Source organism: Rhinolophus sinicus, linkage group LG07 (genome assembly GCF_036562045.2).
Source record: "Rhinolophus sinicus isolate RSC01 linkage group LG07, ASM3656204v1, whole genome shotgun sequence".
Classification (NCBI taxonomy): Eukaryota; Metazoa; Chordata; class Mammalia; order Chiroptera; family Rhinolophidae; genus Rhinolophus; species Rhinolophus sinicus.
The window spans coordinates 47,892,692-47,913,817 of NC_133757.1; the positions used below are offsets into that span (position 1 = coordinate 47,892,692).

A 21,126-nucleotide genomic window follows, 5' to 3' on the forward strand; every position below is an offset into this window, starting at 1 on the left:
AAATTTGCAGTTTATCCTGGATTATCTGGGTGGGCCCAATGTAATCACAAAGGTCCTTATAAAGTGGAAGAGGGAGGCAGAAAAGTCAGAGTCAGAGATGTGACAACGACTTGACTTGCCATTGCTGGCTTTGAAGACTGACAGGCGACATGAACCAAAGCATGTGGGCAGCCTTTAGCAGCTGGAAAAGGATTTTCCCTTAGAGCCTCTAGGCCAGGGGTGTCCAAACTTTTTTCAACGTTTTTCACCAAGGGCCATATGCGGTAAAATACACAAACAGCCGGGCCACTCACTCGAGGTGAAGTACGTATTGCCTCACCTGGTTTATTTAAGTAAACTAAACATATTTTTGGAATTTGCTGTGGGCTAATTAAAAATGGATCGCAGGCCGCAGTTGGCCCACGGGACACAGTTTGGACACCCCTGCTCTAGAGGGAATACAATGTTGCTGACACCTTGAATTTAGCCCAGTGAGACCCATTTCAGACAGGCAAGAGAAAACTAATACAATAACTAAGTAAGTGGATTAGATCATTAACTAGAGGCAAGGGTAATATTAAAATAGTTGAGATAAATTAAATATAGAGTTATAAACATATTTTTTTCAAAGAGGACTTCAGACAATCAACTTATCTCACTAACCTATACATTTAGAGTCAATTGCTTTTCAACAATGGTGCCAAGTCAATTCACTGGGGGAAAGAACAGTCTTTTCAACAAGTAGTTCTGAGACAACAGGATAACTACATGCAAAAGAATGATACTGGACTACTACTTCATACCATGTATAAAAATTAACTCCAAATAGATCAAAGACTTAAATGTAAGGGTTAAACTTATAAAACTTTTAAAAGGAAACATAAATGTAAATATTTGTGACCTTGGATTAAGCAGTGGTTTCTTAGATATGACACCAAAAAGCAACAAAAAATTTTTAATAAATAAGACTACATCAAAATGAAAAACGTGAGTGCTTCAAAGGACACCATTAAAAAAATGAAAGGACAATCCACAAAATGGGAGAAAATACAGACAAATCGTATTATCTAATAAAGGTATAAAGAACTCTTAGAAAACAACAACAAAAAGATATACCCACTAAAATGGCTATAATAAAAAAGATTAAAAATAAGTGTTGGCAAGGAAGTAGAAAAATTGGAACCTTTATGCACTGCTGGCAGGGCTACAGAATGGTGCAGCTGGCTTAGGGAAAAAGTTTTTTGTTTTTTTTTTTGACAACAGTAAATTTTAAGAGATTTATTAAAGCATCTTATCACAAAGATGGAAACACATACAAATTAGAAACATGCAACCACTATCTTCTACAGTCCAATTAAAATGTTATATATTTTCCCCGTTTTCACAGCTCAACACTTCAGGTCTTGTAACCAACTCCTCCAAAGCTTAAAGGTAAGTTAACATATGACTCAGCAACTCAACTCCTAGGTTTATACTCACAAGAGGATTAAAAGCATGTGTCTACACAAAAACTTGTACAGGAACGTTCATAGCAGCAGCATAATTCCTAATAGCCAAAAACAACCCAAATGTCAACAGATAAATGGATAAACAAACTATGGTACATATCCATACCATGGAGACAGTGGTGTAGTATTCAGCCATACAAAGGAGTACTAATACATGCTACAACATGAATGAGCCTAAAAAACATCAGGCTAAGCAACCAGACACAAAAAGCCCCATATTTTATGATTCCACACGTGTGAAATATCCAGAATAGGAAAGCCATAGAGACAAAAAGCAGATTCATGGTTGTCAGGGCCTGGGAGGAGGAAGGAACAGGGAGTGACTGCTTAAAGGTACACAGTTTCCTTTTGGGGTGATGAAAATTTTCTGGAACTACAGTGACTGTTTAAAGGTACACAGTTTCCTTTTCGGGTGATGAAAGAACAGGTCAATCCACAGAGACAGACAATAGGGTAATGGCTGCCAGGAACTGAGAGATGTGGGAATATGGTGTGATGGCTAATGGGTACAGGGTTTCCTCTTGGAGTGGTGAAAATGTTCTGGAATTAATAGTGGTGACGTTTACACAATCTAGTGACTATATTAAAAACCACAGAATTATACAACTTAAAATGGTGACTTTTATGGTATGTGGGTTATATCTCAATTAAAATAAATAAATAGAGCAACTGAGTGCAAGTATGTAGGGAAGGAAAGGAGAAAACAGTAAACACAAACGATCAGATTTTTTCTTTCCTGGAATGAAAGAGAACATTTACTTAGTTACTTACAGAAGTTCAGTGTCAGAAATAACAATGCTTTGTCAAACGTTTTGCTCCTCCATTCTTTAACAGCTTAAAGGCATGAGCTTACAATTCAGGTTAATGGAGCATTAGATTTAGTTGCAAAGACCTCAGACTCTTCAGATTGTCTTACCATTGTAATTGGCTGCGTCAGGATCATCCACATTAATGGCAATGACTTTCCAGTCGGTTTCCCCTTCATCGATCATAGCCAGGATGCCCAGAACTTTCACCCGGATTATCTCACCTCTTGCACATACCTGAAAGTCAATAACCACGGTCAGGACAACACTACAGCACAAAACTTTGGAAGAAAAGCTTTACTTGGTAGATAATAGGAAATAAAGAAGACAAGTTTCTGCAAGTTTACCTTAAGATTGTTCCTGTAAGCCATTTTTTTTTATTTTTTATTTTTTTATTAAGATTTTATTGGGGAAGGGGAACAGGACTTTATTGGGGAACAATGGTCAAATTGTTGTCCTTTCAATCTTAGTTGTGGGGGGTTCTGTTCAGCTTCAAGTTGTTGTTCTTTCAGTCTTAGTTGTGGAGGGCGCAGCTCAGCTCCAGGTCCAGTTGCCGTTGCTAGTTGCAGGGGGCACAGCCCACCATCCCTTGCGGGAGTCGAACCGGCAACCATGTGGTTGAGAGGACAGGCTCCAACCAACTGAGCCATCGGGAGCTCAGGGGCAGCTCAGCTCAAGGTGCCGTGTTCAATTTTAGTTGCAGGGGGCGCTGCCCACCATCCCTTGCGGGAGTCAAGGAATTGAACTGGCAACCTTGTGGTTGAGAGCCCGAGCTCCAACCAACAACTGAGCCATCCGGGAGGCAGCTCAGCTCAAGGTGCCGTGTTCAATCTTAGTTGCAGGGGGCAGAGCCCACCATCCCTTGCGGGACTCGAGGAGTTGAACTGGCAACCTTGTGGTTGAGAGCCCACTGGCCCATGTGGGAATCGAACCGGCAGCCTTCGGAGTTAGGAGCACGGAGCTCTAACCGCCTGAGCCACCGGGCTGGCCCCTGTAAGCCATTTTTAAAAAGCTAAATAAGTTAATGCCTATCAGTCTTATAGAAGTTGAAAATCAGTACCCTTATTACTTATAGGTCTTAAGAAAATCAGTAACATGGTTCAGGGTAATTTTTTTTTTAACTGCCTTTAACTGTGCCAAAGAATAAACCCTCCATAATTTGTTTCAAATACATATTTCAATGTGCTTTCTTTACCTTTTATTTTACAGAAGCCCGTGAGTTAGACAAGTCATACACTATGACTGAACTTCATGACTTAAGAAACTGAATGACGACTTTCTTTTCAGTTGTTTACTATTTCCCTGAGCCTGAGAAAGATTACAAAGAAATACAACTATAGTCAGAATCTTAGAGCAACGTTTCTTGAGAGAGGAATCCCTACCATAAACCTCCAGCTCGTGAGATGATTTGGCTTGGCTCAATTCACTGATCACTCCAAACTATTAGGCAAGGTCTGCCTTGAAATGAGATGAAATTTGCCTCCTAGTACCTCTTACCTATTGACCAGTTAGTCACCTGCTTCTAAACCAATGCAGAACATGTCCACTTCTTCCACATATATGTATAGTCATGTATACATAAATGCACATTTTTTTTCTAGGCTAGGTTTAAATATACAAATTATACAAATGTTTAGAACAAAATGGAATCACTCACCGTGACATCATTACTCACAATGTTTTTTAAAGTATGAACTTTGTATATTTCATTAATATCACCTGAATACTAAAGAAAAACACTTCAGATGCTATTACCTTGCTTCCAATTTCACACACATCAATTGGGTCATTGTCACCACAACAGCCAGTGTGTTTGTCATCATGTCCTGGGTCTTCCCAAGTCTAAAAGAAAAAAGAAAAAGGCTTAGAGCATTGCTGTACAATCTAGTGACAGAGTGGATCATGCTGACATTAAAAGATAACAGCCCATGAGTCTTTCTGCAAAATATTAATCTTCAGCTATTTTTTCTCATTTGAAATTCTTTATTCCCATCTCAGAATCTTAATTACACACAATAGTTTTAATTAATTCCCGGGGCTCCTATTATGCATCGAAGGCTAAACTAAATTTAAGCTTTAAAATGGATGATGATCCCATTTAAAACAAACAAACAAAACCAACCACCTAATAACTGAGGCAAATGCAAACACAGATATAGACTCAAATCTTTACTTTGAAAATATATTAAAAGAAAACTGCTTTGAGGAATTCTTTGTACTTACTATATTCGACTAACTAGATTTTCTTTAAAATAAATTTCCAAAGCAGAAGCAGGTAGGCAGTGATACTAAAACAGAAACTATGTGTTCTGATGGTAAAAGTATCGTCACTGACCAGGAGCCAAGATTGAAAAGTTCAATCAGGATTTTCTGAAGCTTTAAATTGCTGGCTTTCTTTCCTGCTCAATTGCAAAAGAGAGCCCATGCAGAGCATCTCACAAAAGAACAGATGGTCTATATTTGCCAAGAAGTCAAGTTTAAAATGTAGCTGTTGTTTTGGTTCTTTTCTCCCCCAATCCAGAACACATTGCTTGGATTTATTTGCCTACTCAGCTGGAATAAAGGCAAAAATATAAAAGGTTGATAAAGAAAGACTGGATCCACCAAAGCCAAATCCAACCTACAGAAGAATTTCAGCAATGTTTTCCCAGCAGGATGATATTTCAAGGCTAAAGACTAAGTCAACGGAGGTACAAGGTGAAGTGCTATAATTAAGGCAAATGAACGACTTTGTAATTACCTAACAAGCTAGATGAATTTGACCTGTGCTTTTGTAACTTATCTATTGTTTCACAATAGATTCCACTTAATAGACTTAATGGTTAATAAAAACAAACCACTTATCAACAGGAAAAAAATAAATTGAATATTTTGTATAAAAATCATAAGTGCCACAGCATTAGCCTAACCAAATCAGAATTAAATCCATCATTTACTCATAATAGACATGATTCTAGTGATTCTTCGTTCAAACGTTATGTAAGGACCTACTACACACTTGGCATTGTGCTGGGGATTAACTGGTAAACAATGCAGATACCCACCCCTCCTGGAAGGGCTGACTGTTAAGGAAAATAGAATCCCATTCTTACTTTACCATGGAGACCTTGGCTTAAGGAAGGAATCAGGACTCTAAACATAAAGGTCAACAGCTGTGAGAACTAGGTGCTTTATTCCTCACAATAGCCATATGAACTAATATCTCAGGGGGAAATATTCATGTCTTGGGGAGGAAGAAACTGAACGCAAACTAGGTAATTTAGGAAGTGGCAGCCTTGGGATTTGAACCCTAGTTGGTCTGGCACCAAAAAAATCAGTGCTTTTATAACCACTAGCCTACACTGTCTCTTAACAGAGCTGTCACCCATTCTGTATAAAAAGAAATTTGTGTAGTTATAACTAGTACATATAGAAAGGTAAATATTTCAGAAAAGAACAAACTTTCAAATGTAAACTTAAACATTTAACTTTTCTGTCTATCTTGAAAATAAGCTTTTCAAGGAAGTATTAAAATGAGTTAATTACGCCTTATGTTGCTTTTTTTTTCAATTTTTTATTTTTTTAATTGGGGAACAGTGTGTTTCTCCAGGGCCCATCAGCTCTAAGTCGTCCTTCAATCTAGCTGTGGAGGGCGCAGCTCAGCTCCAAGTCCAGTTGCCGTTTTCAATCTTAGTTGCAGGGGGCGCAGCTCACTATCCCGTGTGGGAATTGAACCGGCAACCTTGTTGTTGAGAGCTCCCGCTCTAACCAACTGAGCCATCCAGCCGCCCCATGCCTTACGTTTTTTAAAATCTATTATAGCAAAAACTTTCTGAAGGTGTTTAAATCTTTTACTAATAGCAGTAGGTTAATTTATTATTATTTTTTTTTTGTAAGCTAAAAAGTTTCTAGCAATTGCACAGAGACATACCTGAGGGATGGCACCATAGTTCCAGATATATCCTTTATAAGGGAACAAATTTGCAACATAACGGAGTTTTCCTTTTTTCACATCTTGTTTAATTGGGTTTAAAGGGTCCTTCGTAGCAATCTGAAATAAAAAATTTCAAATCATTGTATATTTGGATGTGAAATACCCTTCAAAGAAGGATTTTAGGAAATTAATTATGGAATGCACATCCCCTAGCTCCACTTTAATGACACATTTTACCCCTAACATTTTTATAATTTGAAATAACAGTCTCTCCATAATCAGCTTTTAAGTGGAAAGCATTTGAGGTGTACAGGAACTATCAAGAAGAGAAAAGGAACATTTACTAATTCCAGAAAGCAAAAACTAAACTTACCTGGAATAAATGCTAGCATTTGAGAAATAAAAGATTTTTATTAAAAGGGCAAAGTAAATATTATCCAACTTCGGCTTTCCTTAAAAGCACTTAATTAACAAAATGCAACAGAAATTCCAATAAGATCATGTATGGCTGGGGCAACTAAGCAAAGCCCATGACTCTGTGGAAGAGTCAGTGATGGGCTTAAAAAGAACAGGACAGAGGAGAAAAGGGTAATTCCAGGCTTTGGGAACTCCAGAAGCAAATGTGTGGGGAAGGAGAGTCTAACCAATTTGCAAATTGCAAATGGTTGAGATTAGTTGGAGCACAGAGGGAAGGATAATAGTAGGCAATGAGAGAAGAGACTGGAAAATAGATTGGCACTAGGAAGAGGAAAACCTTGAACTTTAGCTGTTTAACACTTGAGCAAATCAGTGTGGCTAGATCAAAACTAATATCCAAATCTGACTAGCACTGTTAAGCGAAACATACCTCCATTTTTGCATTAGACCAGCGTGGTACTTCAACTACCATGTGGAACACATCCTGAAAGACAGAAGGTGAGACGGTCACCAGAGCTGATCTGTGTTTTCAATGAGCATGCCCTACTTCCTCTAAAATGAAACAGCTCATTGTATCGGATCTTTGAAGTCAATGGACTTGCAATAAAACACATCAAAAAATAAGACTGATGGATGAAGAGATAAAACAAATACAGCAAAATATTATTTTTGCAAAATATTATTCTGTAAAAATATTGCAGAATCAAGGTGGTGGGTGTATGGTTGTTCATGGTATAAATTCTTCAAAACTTTTCTGGATGTTTTAAATTCTTCATATAAAATAGTCGGGGTATGTGTGCAAAGAATGCTTCGCTGAGGAAAAGAAACAGTTTTTAAACATAACAGAACTTGTATTTCTGAGAAAGGTCATCTTCAAAGCAACCATCTCCATAGGCTATTTATTTCTTCCAGTGACTGCAATTACTCAAAATATTTTTGGAACTCCTATTTCAGAGGTGGATTTTAAGACAAATCCCAAATCAGTTTAATTACTTTATCATCCTTTAGTTTCAGCCTCAAACAAAATTAGTCAGCTCAATTATTCACACTATTCTCCCAATTTGGCTGTTTTTAAAATCAATTACTCCTCAAAAGGACAAGAAGTTTGACACTGAAGATAAAATAATATGTTCCAAAATAATTTTAGCCAATGGCAGTTCTAGTGTAATTAGTTTACAGCCTTAAACTGACTACAGGTAACCCCCGTATAACATGGCACTTCTGTAACACAGTTTCATTCTAACATGGTTTGAAAATTAGAGAAGTCCATGAACAACGTGGAGCGTAATAAGAGCTTTTAAGAGCAGAAAGTATCTCATTTGAAAATTTTCATTCGAGCATGGATGTATGTCGTATCAGATTTGACTGCAGATTTTAAAATTTATTAGAATTTTAAACCCATTTTGTTCATGGAGTATTAAGTTCAGAGGATGAAGATATCTTGTCAAAAAGAAAACGCCCTCGGTTAATGGTACTTAGTAGTGATGATGAAGAAAACATCATTTAATACATATTAATATGTTATACTTTTGGTGAAAATTGCTTTAATAAAGCTATTTCTCTTAATTATAAAAATATAATAGTACGTGTTTTTTTTTTTTTTTCTGGAACCTAACCCCCTTTTTTGTACTAGTTCTTTGTTTCGTATAACACGGACTCGCATAACACGGCATTTTTTAGGAACCTAACAACCGTGTTATACGGGGGTTACCTGTACTTAAAACAGATGATATAGTTTTTTAAATTCCCAAGTGCTTGTTGTTTAAAAACACAATGAAAGAAAATCAGACTTTGTCATCTTATTTTGCACACCCAAATATCAACTTGACATGGGGTCTCTAATTAAAGCTGAGTTTTAAGGAGTCCAAAAATTACTTTTACCAAGGAATAAAACTTTAAATGCAGTTGTTCAGTTTACAGCCTCTACAAAGGGCACATATGAAGCCAAGTCTGCAATTACTCTATTATAAAATGTATATTTTAAAAAGTTAACTTGAAATGAAAATCATTTAGTTACACAACTTTTTAGAATTATTTCTTTCCTACTTTGCATTTAAAACACAGGGACTGATAAACTACAAGGGAATAAGTCAAAGGTTTCAGGCCAATAATTGCTTTGCTGCTACTTTCAACCAAGCAGAAAAGCTACAGATTAATGTTCAAGAGTGTAAAACTTCTATTCCTCATTTAAGTTCTTGGTCAAACCAACAGAGACCAAAGCATTCCAGCGGTTTCTGCTCCAAGCCTCCTGATACTACTAGCTAACAATACAAAAACCACAACGAAAGAAGATATTATTTAAATCTAGGACTTAATAAACTGTTCTATCCTTGTAAAGTAATAACTGGATGGTTTTAGAAAATGTAATATTAATTTTTCAGGTTAGACACAATTTGATTAAATTTCATTCTACTCACTAAAAGTTTTCAAGAACTGCGTCTGTCTAGTACCACTACGGTATTAAAATAGAAGATCTGTATTTTACGTTCCAAGAACAGTCACAGCTTTTGAAGTTTTCAGTAGCAATACCCTAAAGGCTCACAAGATGGAGCTGTTACTACATGAAAGATTAATTGATATGAGAGAAACAAGGAGACTGGTTGGTCATTTTTTTAAAGAAAATATTACTAAATGAATGCTTTGCCTCAAGGAAAAAAGAGTAGCAAATAGAGCTGAAATCACTAATTCAAAGTTTGGAAACTACATCGAATACTTCAATGGAATGAAATGATAAATCCATATAGATCTCAAAACCACATTCCTAATATTACGAACCTGTGTAATTAATGGAAGTTCAAAAACAAAACAAACAAAAAAAACCCCAACATTAGCTGGGCCAAAAATAGCAAGGAGCCATATATCCAATTCATTATTTTTTTCCAACAACTATTTATTCCACCATTACATGTCAGACACTTTTCTAGGTGCTGAAGGCTAGCAGTGAACAGAATAAAAGCTTGAACTCCCAAAGAGCTAGATCTCCAAATCAGATCCTTCTAGCTTGTAGGCCAAAGCCTACAGCTTGAGGTCCACAAACCTAGATGAGGAACTAGTCTATAAAATGAATGTTTAGCACATTTTTAAGGACATGTAAATGCTATGGTGATAACTGTACTGTTTTTTTTTTTTTTTAAGCTTTTGTTGGGAAAGGGGGACAGGACTTTATTGGGGAACAGTGTGTACTTATAGGACTTTTTTCCAAGTCAAATTGTTGTCCTTTCAATCTTAGTTGTGGAGGGTACCATTCAGCTACAAGTTGTCCTTTCAGTCTTAGTTGTGGAGGGCGCAGCTCAGCTCCAGATCCAGTTGCTGTTGCTAGTTGCAGGGGGCGCTGCCCACCATCCCTTGCAGGAATCAGGGAATCGAAGTGGCAACCTTGTGGTTGAGAGCCCGCGCTCCAACCAACTGAGCCATCTGGGAGGCAGCTCAGCTCAAGGTGCTGTGTTGAATTTTAGTTGCAGGGGGCGCTGCTCACCATCCCTCGTGGGAATCGAGGAATTGAACTGGCAACCTTGTGGTTGACAGCCCACTGGCCCATGTGGGGATCGAACCATCAGCCTTCGGAGTTAGGAGCACGGAGCTCCAACCGCCTGAGCCACCGGGCCGGCCCTGTACTTTTTTAAAGCAATGAATTTGTAGTGGCTTTTCGTTATTATTTTCTTCATTAATTATTATTACAAAGGAAAGTGTTTTTAAATATTTTGATATAAAAAATGGGGATCTCATACTTTAGCAGGAACTACTACTAAAGAACCGTTTATTTCTCCTAGACAACATCACTACAATTCAAGGGGTTACCACTAGGTGAACGGGTGATACTTAGAATTTTCAGGGCAACTGATGCGAGAAATTCAACCAATTACTTCATTGCTAGAAAAACTTTTACTGTTAAAACATGCATTCTCATGGGAACTCTTGTGCACTGCTGGTAGGAAAGTAAAATGGTACAGCCTCTGTGGAAAACAGCATGGCAGGATCTCAAAAAATTAAAAATAGAATTATCTTAGTGTGCATTGTGGGCAGAGCTGACCCAGTCTTGAAGCCAATCTACCATCTTGATTCCTGCCCGGCCCATCCGGGTCTGGGAATGCACACGAGGACTCTGCAGTGAGCTGCCCTGGACACTATCTGTCTCTGAACCAGCTCTGGTGCCTCTGGGCATCAGCATCAGTTGGTCCCCCACCCCTTAAACACACATTCCTTTCCCAGCACTGAGACTCACTGCTTTTAGCTATAAAACAGAGAGTCTGGGAGGCAGAAGGTACAGAAGATATCCATGTCATCTTGCCACCGCCCAAGACACACTTCATATGTAAGTTCCCTTCATAAACTCTTAATGTAATGACGGAGTTGTCAACCTCTCTCTGGTCTCTTGGCCCCAGGAAATTTTATGTAACATGTATGAGCCAGCAATTACACTGCTCAGTATATATCCCAAAGAACTGAAAGTAGGGTCTTGAAGAGCTATCTATACACCTATGTTCACAGCAGCAAATAGGGAAGCAACCTAAGTGTCCACTGATCAGTGAATGGAAAAGCAAAATGTGATACCTGAGATCTGACAATTATGTCTGCGAACTTGCCCCCATGCACTTACATTGGCAGCACTGTACAAACAGCTCAGTAAGGTTTCATAACCTTGGTGTATCAGTGTCTCACAGCTGTGTTCGTGTCAACATGTGGCTGTGTCTTGCTGAGTGGCATTCATTATTGTTGTTGCGTGTTTTTGTGTGCTGTCGTGAGAATGTCTGAGCTTGAATTAGAGCAGCAAACAAACATTAAATTTCTTGTTAAACTTGGCAAGAGTGGAAGTGAAATCAGAGACATGTTAGTCCAAGTTTATGGGGATAATGCCATGAAGAAAACGGCAGTGTACAAATGGATTAAATGTTTTTCTGAGGGGAGAGAACGCATCACTGATGAAGAGAGGTCAGGGCGGCCAGTAACGAGCAGAACTGACGAAAACATTGCAAAAATTCCTTGAATTGTGCGTCAAAATCATCGGCTGACTCTAAGAAGCATAACAGACCAAGTAAACATAGAGAAACAGTTAGGAAAATCTTAACTGAAAAATCTTGGCATGAGAAAGGTATGTGCAACAAAAATGGTCCCAGAGGAGCTCTTGCATCACAACAATGCACCAGCTCACACAGCACTGTCTGTGAGGGAGTTTTTAGCCAGTAAAAAAAATAGCTGTATTGGAACACCCTTCCTACTCGCCTGATCTGGCCCCCAGTGACTTCTTTCTTTATCCAAAGACAAAGGAAATATTGAAAGGTAGACATTTTGATGACATTCAGGACATCAAGGGTAATATGACAACAGCTCTGATGGTCGTTCCAGAAAAAGAGTTCCAAAATTGCTTTGAAGGGTGGACTAGGCGCTGGCGTCGGTGCACAGCTTCCCAAGGGGAGTACTTGGAAGGTGACCGTAGTGATATTCAGCAATGAGGTATGTGGCACTTTTTCTAGGATGCGTTCGCAAACTGAATTGTCAGACCTTGTATACATATTATTCAGCCTTAAAGGGAAGGAAAGTCTGACATATGCTACAACATGGATGAACCTTGAGGATATCATGCTAAGTGAAATAAGCCATGCACAAAAACACAAATATTGTACGATTCTACTTACGTGAGATTCTTAAGTGCAGGGAATGGGGGAGGAGGGCATGGGACGTGACTGCTTAATGGGTATAGAGTCTCAGTTTCACTACTAGATGAAAAGAGTTCTGGAGATTAAGGTTGGTGATGGTTGCACAATATGAGCGAACTTAATACCACTGAATTGTATACCTAAAAAATGGTCAAAATGGTAAATTTTATGTCATATGTACTTTGTAATAAAAAATTGGGGGGAAATTATGCATTCTAGTATTTCCAATGTTTATGCACTTAAAAATATTGAGACAAAATTTTAGAGATTTTAGTACCACCCACTTAGAAATTCATGCCTTCTTTCTTCAACCCTAACTGGTTTCTACTATTACTTAGCTCAATCCTGTATTTCTGGTTTTATTATCCCCAGTGTTAGGGCTTCTCAGAACTCTGTTCTCTTCTGCTACGCTTTGGGCTCTAAATCTCTGCTCTGGCATCCAAGCTCTCAGCTCCCCATTTACAGTTACAGAGAAAGGCAGACGAAGGTTGGTATCCTCTGTGGGATGGTTGTGACAAGCCTGCAGAAGGCAGGGGGAAAGGCAAACTATAACTTTTAGAGTAGTTTTGGGTATAAAATCCCTATCAGAAGAGTTCATGTAGTTAAATAAGGAAATGCTCTACTCCCGTAAAGGTGCTTTTGAAAAGATATAGCAGATTTCATCATTTGCAAGAATATTTGACCTTATTAAGTGTTCACCAAGTGACAATGGCTCTTAACCTTTCATGTTAAGTTTTGACTTCAAAGTTTTGTGATTATAGGATATACTCTAAGTTGATAAAGATACATGGGTTCCTCCTTGTGCACTGTTGGTGGGATTGTAAATTGGTACAGCCACTAGGGGAAAAAACATAGGGGTTCCTCAAAACACTAAAAAGAAAACTACCATATGACCCAGCAATCCCACTTCTGGGTATACTCGTATATCCAAAAGAAATGAAGTCAGAATCTCGATGAGATTATCTGCGCTCCCGTGTTCACAATAGCTAAGATATGGAAATAATCTAAGTGTCCATAAACAGATGAATGGATAAAGAAAATGTGCTGTATATATACACAATGGAATATTATTCAGCCTTAAAAAAGGAAATCCTGCCATTGATGACAACATGAATGAAGCTGGAGGATATTATGCTAAGTGCAATAGGCCAGACACAGAAAGACAATGTACCAGTTCATACCGATAGAGAGTAGAATGGAGGCTGCCAGCGGCTGGGAGGAGGCGGGAAGGGAAGGATGTCGGGCAAAGGGTACAAACTTTCAGTTTCAAGAAGAATAAGTCCCGGAGACCTACTGTACAACCGTGATTCTATGAAATTTACTAGGAGAGTAGATCTTAAGTGTTCTCACCACCCCCCAAAAAGTAAGAATGTGAGGTGGTGGATAGATTAATATGTAAGCTTGTTTGGTAAGATCATTTCACAATATATACGTTTATCGAAACATCACATCGTACACCTTAATACAATGATTATTTGCCAATCATACCTCAATAAAGCTGGAAAAATGTTTAATTAAAAAAAGGAAAAGAAAATGGGTTCCTGAATTATTTTATTGAAAAGGGACAAAAGTCTACTTGAGAAGCTGACAGAATGAAATATGATGAACAAAGGTCACGCTGTGTGCCCCTTATTCATTCATTTAGAATTGTAACTTTGCAAAGGAAAACACGACTTATACCAAACAAAAAGTTCACTCAACAAATTGTGTTGAGTCCACGGACGACAGTTAATACATTAAAATTAAAAACAAACACCTTTCAGTAATACTCATTTGTTTTCCGATTACACAGATTTTCTACTCAGCAGTTCCAACAAACTCTTATATAATATTTGGTAATACCTACTGCCATAAGTACCTATAGAAAGTAATAAAACTTAATTGAAATGTAGTAATACAAATAAGCTCCTATTTTGTCCCCTCAGATGAGCTTTAAAATGACTAAATTTTTAAAACAGATATTCTGATCATAATCTGTTTCCTTTCTTCTCTTTATAAAAATCAAGCAAAAGAGTCTGCATTTCCAACTATCAAACTTTTCTATGATTTTCAGTTTTGACCATAAAACCTTTCCGAAGAAAAATGCACATTTATACCAAATTGCAATTTCAGAGTGTTCACCGACTCTCAGAATCCTACCAATAGGCATTCCAGGACCTTGGGGCCACCAAGAATCCTGGACTAGAAGACCTTATAGCCTTCCCAAAGAAAAAAAGTGAATGCTCAATACCTTTGAATTCTAAGCTATAGCAAAACAAAATTTAAGTAAGCTTTTTTCCCCCTGCATTATCAAAGAGAGTTACTGTAGAAAATGTGGAAAATACAAAAAAAGCACAAAGTAAAATCCACCCCACGTACATGCCTCACAGGAGGCAATGTATCTCGCTGGTTAAGACCACAGGCTCTGAGGCAGAATGCCTCGGTTTGGAGGCTGCCACTGCTGCTTCTAGCTGCTGATCACGGACAGTGGGGTTAATAAAAGAACCTAGCTCAGGGAATGATATGATGGTTAAATGAGATAATCCACACAGGGGTTTTAGCATAGTACCTAAGGTACAGGAAGCATTGAATAAATATTCACAATATTATGGACTCTTCAGTAATCTTTACGCCATAACATAGAGCTCTCGAAGTTTTCAGAAATAACTGGTCACTGTGGTCAACGTGACCATCCTATTTCAATTTGTTTGGTTATTGTGCATTAAGACTTCATTTCATCATCACAACTTTATTTTTTTGATAAAGTTGATAAACCAGAGATATGGTTAGAGTATCTATTTTCAAATTTTAGTCATCTTAAAGCTCACCTGAGGGGGAAAAAAATAGAAGCTTATTCTTATGGTAGTCATGACATGTCAATTAAGTTTAATTATTGTCAGTTTTCATCTATGTTTCAGTTTTCACCTAACTTTGGTTTGGAAAATGCAAACCAAAAGATAAACACAACAAAACTACCGGGAAAACCCCACCATTCCACATACGTAACAAATTGAGGAAGACAAACAGTGTTTAAATTATTAATCCTGTGATGTTTTTAAAACTTCTATTTATGGAACTGTCTATAAAAAGAAACAGAAAATTCAAAAGAAGGCAAACCCTGTAAGAAAGTGAATAATCTAAAAAGTATCCACTTGAGTAGTATAGGAGCCTAAAAGTTCTGGGTACAGTGAGATAATATCTTTAAAAAGTTAATGATACATACTACAGAAAATATTCTGTTAAATTTCTGAAGCATCAACCTATTTGATTCGAAGCTTGACTTTTAGGAGAGAAAAGAAATGTAATTCCATATTTATACTATATACTCCCAACAGTCACCTGCAAAACAAATAGAAGCCTGCATTGCTAGAACTAGTATTTAACATCAAAGTTTAAAATGGAATAGGAAAATAACAAACTTCTAAAACTAAAGATCAAGTCATAATGTTTGAACACTTTCATATTTAGATAAAGGTTTCATCAACTTAATGTTTCACACTGTTCACAATGTTTATGTTCTAGATTTTTAAAATTTCTGGTATCTTAGAAATTTTATGTCAGAAGACACTCCCAGTTACAGGTGTTTGTATCTGATCCCCAAATAGACCCAGAGCAAAGGACAGTCTTACAATCCAAAAAAAAAATCCAGTGAGTCCTTGCCTTTGCCGCCTTCTTCCCAGTGGATCTGGGTATCCAAACAGGGCATCCGAGCCATAAGGATTCCCAGAATTGGCTGCATCGATCACCTAAGGGCACATATACCAAATCGAATGCAGTCCACATTGCAAGATCCTGACTTGGAGTCAGGGAAGCCTCTGGGCATTTTCTTCTTAGTAAAGTTGACTGAGTTGTGTTAAAAGTACCTTCCCTCATTATCACCCCTCAAATGACTGACCATGCCAGGGATAAGGTCGATGGCCACGCACACACACACATGTATTCACATAAACTTAATCACATAGGTATGTTTTTAAAACCATACTCTTCTGTAACCCACTGAATCAATTAGACCTTTTATTCAGGCTATCATCCAAAAAAATTTCTGTGTACCACACCCTTACTTGTTTTATGTATAGTACACTTCCTTAAAAACAAAGGAAAACAAAAGAACTCTTTCCTGCAAGTGCTAAGGTTTACTGCGGTCTGGACCACTGGTGAAATCCAGAGTTGTTGAAAGAGCCTGTGCTTTTGAGCCAGCCTTGGGTGATACAAAAGCAGTCTTCATTTGCTTAATCCCAGATTACAGACATAATCAGTCCTGTATGAGACTTCAAGGAGTCAGAGTAATTTGAGGGAAGATGTTTTAGCGCCACCAAAATGTAGTCTTGGTTTCCTAATTTGGGGTAACTTGAGCAGTAATAAGATTAGATACCACAACAGTTATGATCATTCTGATCCTTGACTAGAATACTGTCCAATCACTGACTGCTAGGGTCTGAATGTTTGTGTCTCCCCAAAGTTTATATGTCAAAATCCTAACCCTCAAAGGTGATGGTACAGTAGGTAGGCCTTTGGGAAGTGTTTAAGACATGAGGGTAGAACCCTCATGAATGGGATTAGTGTTCTTATAAAAGAGGCCCCACAGAGTTCCCTAGCTTCTTCTGCCAGCTGCGGATACAAGGAGAAGTTTGCGACAGAAGAGGGCCCTCCCCTGACCATGCTGGCACCTTCCTCTCAGACTTCCAGCCTCCAGAACTGTGAGAAATAAAGTTTTGTTGTTTGTAAGCTACCCAGTCTGTGGTGTTTTGTTATAGCAGCCCAAACGGACTAAGACACTTAGGAACATACAAAAAACAGCTATTATGTCAAGAAAATATTTTCCTTCCTTAGTACATCTATATGCCAAGGTACCATCAATAAACATGGGGGTCATCATTTTATACTTCTTCATTACTCAAAATGGTCTGAGATGTTACTATAAAGTACTTTGCTATACATACGAATTATACAACAAATATAATTCAAGCCAACCAAATGACGCCAATTCAAGAGGAAGGAAGGTCTGCAGTTCATATCAACTCCGGGGAAACCAGATGTAACAAACTGGTTTCTGAATAAATAAAACTGATAATCCCACAGGAGAACACATGCCAATTAGAAGTCCCTCATGTACCTGTGGCAATAATTGGCCTAGGGCTGTTTGTTCCACTGCCTCCAGTTGGAGCCCAGTTCAGGAAGGCTCCTGCAGAGCAACGTATAGTTTCGATTTTCTGCCAACGTTCAAGTGTCAATACAGACCAACAGCAACTTTCTGGTAGAAGTATAATGAATTTGCCTATTTCTTTCTAAGAGGCAAGCACACACCAGGATGAAATTTCACCTTTACTAGTATTCTAGATGTACATTGGAATGTGATGTTTACATGTTTCTGTATCAGCATCTAGCTAAGGAAGATCAATAACCTATGTAGATTTTCTAGCCCCAAAAGATTTGCATTCACTGTGAATCAAGCTTCCTGACTGAATAAAAGAAAATGTTTTAAGGTAGAGAAAAGAATCAAACATTTGTCCTTGTGTCAATTCCTAAATACAATACAGACTTCAATTGGGAAGGAGGCTAAAAAAGCTGTATCTTTTTTTTAAAAATAACTATTTAAATTTGTACAAATAATGCAGGCTCTTTGTAATAAGGTTAGAAAATATAAAAAAGCAAAAATGAAAATAAAAACAAAAAAGTCACTAGCAATTTATTCTACCTCCCAAGGATCACAAATATTTTGGAATATATAGTTGTGACTTTTTTCCCTAAGAAAGTAAAAATTCTTACCAATTTGTATATATCAATTTGCGCTAAAGTTCTTCAGCTTACTGGTATCTCTTTTTAAAAGACTGTAGACTAACCTTTATTGATACTATTTGTAAATCTTAACTCTACCAGTCCATTAAAAGTACTGAATTTTCCTGTATTCACTGAATAACCTAGTTTATTTTTAGTGTTTAGTTAATAACCCACAGCCCCCATTTTGGGCTGGCTATTTGGTTAATTTCAAAACCACTAATGAAGAACTAAGATTTTAGTTCCAAATACACATAAAGACCAATGTGATTTTTTTTTAACCAAGGCATTTTTAAAACATTTGTTTCTATTCCTCTATTTCTTTCCCAATTTATAGTTGCTTTAATTGCATGATCTAGATTTAAGGCTGACTTCTTATTTACTCAAAGGATCTTTAACTCACAGCACAGTGAGATACTTTAATCACTTGTTCAGACATAAGAACATCCATGTGAAACTAACTGATCTCAGAAAAGAAACTACATTCAAAAGAGGACACCTTACCTTATCTGCATAAATCGGAATATCATGAAATGGAGATATATATTGTCCTTTTTCATTTTCTGCAAAACAAATTAGAAAAAGTTATTGGTTTTTGTTGTTAATTATATTTCCAGAAACATGACATACACTTTGAAAAAAAATTATTTTTTGGAGCAGTTTTAGGTTTACAATAAAATTGAAAAGGTACAGAGATTTCCCATATACCCCCACTCCCACACACGCATAGCCTCCCCCATTATCAACACCACTCACCCCCACCCCCCCAAACCAGACAGTCACCTCTCTAAATTCCTTCCATAGAGACCATAGAGAGAAATTCTGGAGTCGACACTAACTCCAGAAAATCGGAAAAATAGTTCAGTGATTTTTTTGGTCAAAAGTCCCTGCACTGCCCTTGCTGCTTAATTCCAACATTAAATAAAATGGGGAGTCCCACCCTTCCTGGATTTGACGTGGTAGTCTAATGTTCAACTAGATGTGTAAACTTTAGAGTCCACTTTCCTTTTCCTCCCACCCCAGGCTACTTTTTGATAGGAGTTTTGTTCATTCTTTCCGTATTCCCATTCGTTCCCTCTAAACCCTTCCTTTCTTGCCCTTCACACACAAGAGAACTCAAAAATTCACTGCCCTTGCCCATTGCCTTCCAAATAAAACTGTAAAGAAGTTAAAATAGAAACGCCATTGGTGACACATTTTCGAACGCCTCCGTTATCTCCCATAATCTATTCCTGAATAAGTTGGGGGCAGGGTGGAGGGTAGAGAATAAAGATAAACCCCAGGTAGCTTTCCTCCACCTACAAGGCAAAAGGTGCGCCAAGGAAAGCGGAGCGCTGCCAGCCTGCAGCCTCTACGCTCTAAGTGCAGCCCTAAGGGCGGACGTGGGGTAGGTACCCCTTAAACATCGATTCCTTGCAGAAGGGAAAAAACTCGGCACTTTCTTACTCTGCTTGCCAGACTGACGTCATCATTATGACTTGAAGGGAACAGCTTTCTGTTTCATAAAGCAGGTTCCCAGAATCAATGCTACGGGAAAACATGCGGTGGGAAAAGCAGGAGCGCTATCGGGATCCCCCCATCCCCAACAGATGGATCCAGTCCTCCACTGAACTCTCCTGATCCGGGTCTCAGTTTCCCGTCTGTAGAACGAGGGGCTGGACTTAACCCGCTTGGTGCCTAAAGTCGGAGCTATAGTGGAGGATTTAAGGTCTTAGGGAGTCACAACCCCCCCTACACCTCCCCCCAACCCCTTTCCTTCAAGTTGAGCAATCCTCTTACGGGGATTATTTTACCTCCAGGCACCTTTCTAGGGTGACTCAGAGGTTTCCTTTTCCCATCACACACTGCCCGAGCCGGACACCTGCAAACTAGCCTGACCCAGGTTCGGGTCCAACTTAGCTTGCGAAAGAAAAACGCCGACCCACGCCGTCCCGCCCGCGGGCCGGACACGTGAAATGGGATGGCCGGGCGGGCCCAGGCCCCGGGGACCCTCTGGAGGAGCCCCGCCCGCGCCCAGAACCCGAGGCCGAGCGCGGGCCGCAGGAGCCCAGGCGGGACGCGGGCGAGGCCCGGGAATGAATGGACGGGCGGGCGGGGAGGAGGGGCCGCGGACCGCCGACACTCACTGAGGAAGACTCGGTACTCGAGGGTGAAGGGCGCGGCGCGCTCCTCGGTGCTGAAGCCACTCATCGTGCAGGAGACGAACAACCGCCGCTGCCGCTGCCACAGAGCCACTAGCCCGCACGCGGCGCCGACTGACAAGGAGAGACCTCCGCGCCTGCGCACTGCGTGAACTGGACCGGCGAGAGGTGCTGGGAGCGGCCTTTAACTGGGCTCTGGCTCGCGTGCCTACCCCACCCCCGCCCGGCCCACCTCGCGCGCAGGCGCACTCCGCTCGTCCCGCTCGTCCTCTCGTCCAGCCCCGCCCCCTCACGCCCTGCCTCCGCAGACTGGCTGGGTGGCTCCTAAGCTGGGCCACGTGGCTGGCGGCAGGCTTGGGCTTTGGGGCTGTGACAGAGGAGGGTAAAAGCTCAAGTCCGCAGCTGGGACCGGCTAGGAATTGGCCGCTCCCCACCCACGTACTGGGAACTCATCTTTGACTCTCATACGCCCTTCCGCACAGAGTAATTACTTATCTCAAAAGTCGTTTACAACTCACCGGCTTTACCAGACCCTGCCTGCAGTCTTAATGATATGCATTTGTATTTTTCTGATCCGTTTAAGTGAAGCTGAGGTATATTACTGATACCTGTAATGGCTACCAGAGCTAAGTACCGGTTCCACCACTTTCTAAGTATGACATCAGGCAATGTTAGCCTCTCTGACTGAGCTTCTCATCTGGGGAATGGAGATGGTCATCGTAGTAACTATTTTATGGGTTGTTGGGATGATTAACTGAGTTGATACAAGAGTTGGAGGAAGAGCCTGGCTGGTTGTAAGCACTCAGGGATTCGCTCTGCCTGCTCCCTGCAGGACTCACCCCAGGTCCTCAGGTACCTCAGATGGAAGCTCTGGAAAAGTCCAGGCGTGAGCTCAGAGTTCCTTGAGGACACATTTCTCTCAGATGTAAGCTGCATGAAGTTTAATTTTCTACT

At 39.4% G+C, this 21,126-nt stretch overlaps 1 protein-coding gene across 3 annotated transcripts in view; it reads right to left on the minus strand.

The window, feature by feature from the left end:
• The window catches only part of PPA1 (inorganic pyrophosphatase 1), a 33,595-nt gene extending 13,174 nt beyond the window's left edge, over window positions 1–20,421 (minus strand). For 2 of the 3 annotated variants that reach the window (XM_019712457.2, XM_074339538.1), the window contains exons 1-6: window positions 20,158–20,421; window positions 18,536–18,594; window positions 7,054–7,107; window positions 6,204–6,323; window positions 4,049–4,135; window positions 2,404–2,530 (exon numbers count right to left, since the gene is read on the minus strand). In XM_019712457.2, the coding sequence (XP_019568016.2) occupies window positions 2,404–2,530; window positions 4,049–4,135; window positions 6,204–6,323; window positions 7,054–7,107; window positions 18,536–18,594; window positions 20,158–20,221 (511 nt within the window). In that variant the 5' untranslated portion in view covers window positions 20,222–20,421. Of the gene's footprint in view, window positions 1–2,403; window positions 2,531–4,048; window positions 4,136–6,203; window positions 6,324–7,053; window positions 7,108–18,535; window positions 18,595–18,814; window positions 18,924–20,157 lie in introns of those variants that run through there. The other variant, XM_074339539.1, reaches the window with a different exon arrangement.
• Window positions 20,422–21,126: the final 705 nt, after the last annotated feature.